The following is a 5,904-nucleotide window of genomic DNA, read 5'->3' on the forward strand; positions in this document are numbered from 1 at the left end:
ATTCATACTTTAAAATATTTCTACAATAGATGCAGCATGCACAAAATACAGTGCAGTAAAGGTTAATGGCACTCATTTGCAATCACCACTCTCATCCCAGACTCAGCCTATTAAACCCTTTACTCTACCATCACGCATTCTCGCAGTAAATATTTCTTCTGATACTTCCACAGTGAACAAGTGCAACTGGAGGCAATCAAAGGTACACACACAAAGATGGTATCGACACCAGTAGCACCCTGCCTTACCGACAGCTCCCTTTCCATTGTATTTATTGTACAGGATTCAAAACAAAGCATGTTAGTAACATTATAATTGTGCAGATGAAGAGAGCTAGCTACACCACAGCACTGTGTCAATAATTTATTACATTTTATGCTGTTATTGAGTAATTTTACTACGAGCACTTGAGAACAGCTTGAACCTTATACAGAGTAATACAACTTGCAACATACCAGTGGATAGGGTGAATAGTTAAGAAAGAGGTGAAGCTTGGAACAAAACATACATTGAAACAAATATGCTTCCGCATTTATCTAGCTCCATGTACAATCAAATACTAAATCAACACATTATATTTAATGATTTTTTTCATATACACATAATTTTAAGAGCTAATGAGAAAAGTTCATCTTACAGTGTAACTATTTAAACCAAACTCTGAGTGTTTAGGGACATTTCTTTCTCTTACAGACATTAGTATTCTCTTCAAACATTTCCTAATGGACATGGTGAGGAAAATATTGGAAGTGGGACTCAGACTTGTCTTAAGAACAACATTTAAAGGAACATTAATTTTCTTTAAAGGTGTATATGCAGCTTATTGACTTTACATTTAACAATATCCTTAGGGATTAAAACAGCAGAGCTTTTTGTGGTATGGAATTTTAATTTCCTTGGAAGTGATCTTTAGTGAGAACAATTCTCTTGTGATTACGGAATTCTTTACTCAAAGCCCCATTCTGGGCTAAGTTTGGAGGGGGTACAGTATTGAACTACTGCTAAAATGTGTCTACCACTAAGAGACATACAGACACAGTGAGAGTTTAGCAGATTGTTTCTTATTACCATTGTTAAACATAGGTGTGCTAGGGCTAAGAGGATTAGTTACTCTTGTTTGAGAAGAAGTTCTTGTCAATTATCTTTGTTAATGTGTTAATGGGAGGGATTGTGCTGCTACCTACAACCACATGACTCCACTACCATGTCTTCATATTGTTTGTAGACCACGTTATTTGCAGAGTCTATAAAGAGAATGCTAATCGGACTCAGTCTGGTTGGAACACAGCAAGTCGGAGGAGTAGATTCTGGGTCCATTGAGTTCATTAGCGTTTGGATAACTGCATGATTGGTGGGTTCCAAATGAGATCGAAGAGGAAATTCACAAAGCCCTTCACAGTGATAAGCTTCATATTCCAGAGGGGCTATTATCCAGTCATCCCAGCCCATGTCCTTAAAATTCACATGGAGAGCTTTTTTACTACACCTTGCCTTCAGGTTCTTGTTGGGCCTCTTCCCTTGCCTCGTTGCTAGAGGAGCTCTTCTCTTCCTCCGCTGATTGAACAAGTATTCATAAACAGTTTTGTCATCTTGGCCTGATCTCGCCTTGATTTCATTGAAAAACAGGTCCCTTTTTTTTGTCCTCCCAAATACCAGGAAGAGAGCCTTTTCATTGACCTGCCTCCCTGTTCTATTCAATCCCATACTCCTTAGATCAATAGCTCTCCCCCTATCAAAAGCTTCAAGTTCAAAACACAAGTTAACTGAGTTTTTAAAATTCCTAAAAAGTTTCCAAATGTCAAATACTTCCCATTTTGGTGTATCTGCAATGCTGACAGTGCGAGAGTCCAGGAGAGTTGCTGCTTGTCTGTTTGTGGGGCAACTGAACAATTTCACTTGGGAAGTTTTCCCAGGAGAATGAGGCTTCCAGGTCTCAGAGGGCTTTTTCCTTAATATCCGCAGCTCTGCCCCCAACAAACCATCTTTTTCTAGTGCACTGATGTCAAAAATATATTTTTGTTTTCTTATGGCTGGAGCTCGGTCATCTAAAACAAAACAAAAACCACAGACACTTTTAAGTTTATTGTAATCAAGAATGAGTATTAGCTCTAAAATTCCTCCTGTTACTTCTGAAGTTTGCTCACAAACTCACAAGATCACTCGCTATTAGCCCACAGTCTTGGAAGTCATAATAAAGAGCCTTTTAACCAATACGGAGACAGTCATAAAAACCTGCTCTGAGCTGAGACTCAGAGGAGCTTAATTACTCAGTAGTGAAATAGCATTCTGAACTCTTCTTGTTTCAGCCAAAGAAATGTCATCTCACCTGTGTGTGTTTTCTGGCCCCAAAGTATCAATTAGCCAACTGGCAGAGATTCCTCCTTCAAGTGTGAGCTACCACTTACATTCTTGACATAGGACTGAAGTGGGGCTTAAGTGGTGCCTGGACCTCATGCTGGCCCCCTGTACAGGGGTGAATTTCACCAATAGACAGTACAATGGTGAATTTGTCCTTTAAAACCCAAATCCTCCAGGAACTGCCAGGCACCAGGACAACTGCTTTATTAACTACACAAGGCTCAACTTATTCTGATGGAGCAAAAAAATATAACCCCCAGAACCATTGTTTCATTTGCCTGGTAAGGTTCATAAGAAGCATTGTTAAGAAACATGGCTATTTAAATTCAGCATGTTACATTGACATTGCCTTCCAAAGGAAAATCAAGAATTTCATCTGGAATGCAGCTTTGCTGAACAGCATCCCATTTCTCTACAGCAGCCAAATTGTGATCATTAACTGCCCTCGGGGTCCCTGTTCTGGACTGGATTGTCAGGTGGCAACCTCACCATTGCTCTCTCATCCATAGCAATCCCAGGAGCTGCTCTCCATGGGCACCATCCATGCTCACTGAAATCCCTGAAAAAACACATCCTAACGTTATGGAGAGCAGCATGAGGCTCGAATTGCCCTACTTGAGCAGTCAGGTGAACACCTGATCTGTGACACTGTCCATCTCACCAATAAGAAGCTACGTGATGAACAGGAAATGAAGCCTGTTCATTTATTGGAGGAAGGGGTGCACTAGGTTAGCTCAATTTTCTCAAAATTTTCCACAATCAGAAACTTGTGCCACAGAGTCTCAGGTCTCTCCTTGAAGAGGCCAGCATTTTCACAAAGAAGCTCTTTGTTTTGCTCCTGGAAAAGCACAGAAATAGCACTGTCTTTACAGCGCCATATGCCGGTAGACATATGGCTAACAAGAAATAAAATGGTATTTTACCAACTACTGTAGTTTAAGTATGAAAAAAGCCCCCGAGTCATATTTTCAAAGGTGTTTAGGCACCTAAACATGCAGATAGGCAGCCAGTGGGTTTTCAAAACCACCTAGGCATCTAACAGCCATTCATTTCAATAGGAGTTAGGTGCCCCAGTGCTTTTGAAAATCCCACTAGGCACCTATCTGCATCTTTAGGCATCAAAAAGCCTTTGAAAATCTGTCCCTAAATGTTTTGCTTAGCTAGCATACAAATATTATGCCCTGCTGCCAGAAGAATCTTCAAAGCTTAAACTGAAAAGACAAAAACTGCCTATAAGTTACATGATTCTGATTACATTCGAATCAGTCAAACTATTTTCTTTCGATAATGATCATTATTTTTCATTTAACAATATATGCAGACATGCATCACACACACACACCCACACTCATAAATGCTGTAGCTCCTTTCTTACCTTGTCCTTTATCTATAAAGCTTGTTATTGTATTGGCAAGTCCAGTCTCCAGTTTTACACTTCCATTAATGCCTTTTCTTTCTGCATCCGAGAGAGTCCTGTAGAGGGAGAGCATGTATTCATGTGGCGTTATAGGGGGGTGTTTGAAAGTCTCTTTAGGTTCCCTTTGTGTTACAGGCTCTTTAGTCTTTTTGGTTTTGTAAGAACTGGCTTCAGTATTGCCTGTGCCAGTTTTTCTGAGCGAGGCTTTGCTGCCAAGGTTCTGAACCTTTGGGGTCACTGTCCTTACTCCAGATTGTCTGTTTGGGGACTGCCCTACCTTTGTGTCTGTGGTCCCTTCTCTAGAGAGACTCTTCTTTGATTCATTATTCTTTGCCAATAGAGCTCCAGCTTGAACAGTATTGCTTTTAGCTCTAGGCTTTAAAGTCCCAGTACTATATCCATGGTTTCCAGTCCTAAAGGTACCTGCCCTTGGCGAGGGATTCGTCTCTTTTCCTTCTGCTTTTAACAATCCTAATTTGGATCCTGGATTACTCTGACCTGCTTCGGAATTACTCAACACTACAGAAACTAGAACCAGGTAAAACCAAGTCAAGTGCCAAAGCAATAAAGTGAGAAAGTGCAAGATTTTCATCCTCTGGTCTTCCTTTGAATGCCACTAAAGAAAAAATCAGAAAAGGTTCCTCCAGTTTGGCATAAGAAAACATGAAAGAAATTAAAAACTGAAGTCAGCAGGAATAGTTTTCTTTTAAGTTTAAAACACTTTAAATCTGTTTGTTTAACATTTGTATCCAGTCCCATAGTGGAAATGCTCATTTATTCAGATCTAATCTTCTCCTGGCCTCAGTTAGCAGCTAAAAACTTGTTCTTGAAAAGAGAAGGTTTACCACCCCTTTTTCTTCTGTAAAACTGACTGAAAGCTTGAAGGAGTCTTGTTTAAATCTGAGGGGTTTTTTTTCCAAGAAGGAAGAATGGCGTAATGCTGCCTCTGTGTTACAAGTTTCTTTTTCTTTTTTTTTTTTTAAGTTTTGAATCCTTTCCAGTGAAAATATTTCACACACAGAGACCTGCAGGTGCTTAGAAATTTTTTACAAACCTGAACTCAGGAATTGGAAACGGAATTCCAACAAAAACCTATTTAATTACTCTCTGATGTCATGCTGTCTAAACTAATTTAACTGCGATATATTTCTTTTAAAAAAATCTTCTTTACCCTTTCCATTAGCATGAGTCATACTCTGCTTCATGTGAAACAACTCTGTAGGATCAAAACTCCAGAGGATGCCTTTTAAAGTGGCAATACGACCTTTACATTAGCCTTAGATGAACTTCACATTCAAACAGAACAAAGTACAAAACTAACGGTATGGATCTTGTACAGAAGCTGTTGGAATAAATAAATTCAAATATCTTATGATTCATAAGACATATTTCAAAAAGTTCTGGACTTGGAATCTTTTCCTGATAATTGCAACAGTGAAGTTGCTTTTTTGTTTGGTAACTGAAGGACTTTGCTAATAAAGTCATATACATTCATTCACACAAAGAACATATTTTGAAGGCATTTATCGTTACACTTTTAGAAAATAAAGTTAATTTCAGTTTGATGCAAACACTTGAACAAATAAACTGAAGCCTCATGAAATACAGAAGGAATGTTTCCCTGTTTTGTAGACAGCATTTTCATGCCTCTCCAGATTTCCCCATTTCTGTAATGTGTTCCTGACTGTAGAACTTACCTATCAGTTCTGATTTTGTCCAGAATTAAGCAGCAGTGTCCCCTGCAGGAAAATAGAGTTTCTGTCAACCTAAGGCATGGAGGGAGCCAGAGAGACAGGATTCTAAAACTCCCAGTCACAGGCTTGGTTTACACTAGCAAGTTATGCTGGTATAACTAAATCACTCAGGGGTATGGAAAACCCCCTGAGCCACATAGTTATACTGACCTAACCTCCAGTGTAGACAGCATTATGTCGATGGAAGAAGCTCTCCTGTTGGCGTAGGTAGCTGTGACACCCTGTATCTCTGGGGAACACCCTGCACCCCCATGTTCATCCTTATAATAGGACTGTGTGGTATCCAATGCAAAGTTTGTCATGTTGGGTGTCTTCAGAAGGCTTATAGAATCATAGAATATCAGGGTTGGAATGGACCTCAGGAGGTCATCTAGT

The 5,904-nt window shown here is 39.5% G+C and overlaps 1 protein-coding gene across 1 annotated transcript; it reads right to left on the reverse strand.

Annotated features, from left to right (window-relative positions):
* Positions 1-256: 256 nt before the first annotated feature.
* On the reverse strand, positions 257-4,669 carry GDF5 (growth differentiation factor 5). The gene is made up of 2 exons (XM_038370106.2): positions 3,734-4,669; positions 257-2,045 (listed from the first exon to the last, which is right to left on the reverse strand). Exons 1-2 carry the CDS (start codon positions 4,365-4,367, stop codon positions 1,177-1,179), a joined length of 1,503 nt encoding a protein of 500 aa, XP_038226034.1. The 5' UTR covers positions 4,368-4,669; the 3' UTR covers positions 257-1,176.
* Between the last annotated feature and the right edge of the window lie 1,235 nt (positions 4,670-5,904).

This window comes from Dermochelys coriacea, chromosome 13, assembly GCF_009764565.3.
Source record: "Dermochelys coriacea isolate rDerCor1 chromosome 13, rDerCor1.pri.v4, whole genome shotgun sequence".
Lineage (NCBI taxonomy): Eukaryota > Metazoa > Chordata > Testudines > Dermochelyidae > Dermochelys > Dermochelys coriacea.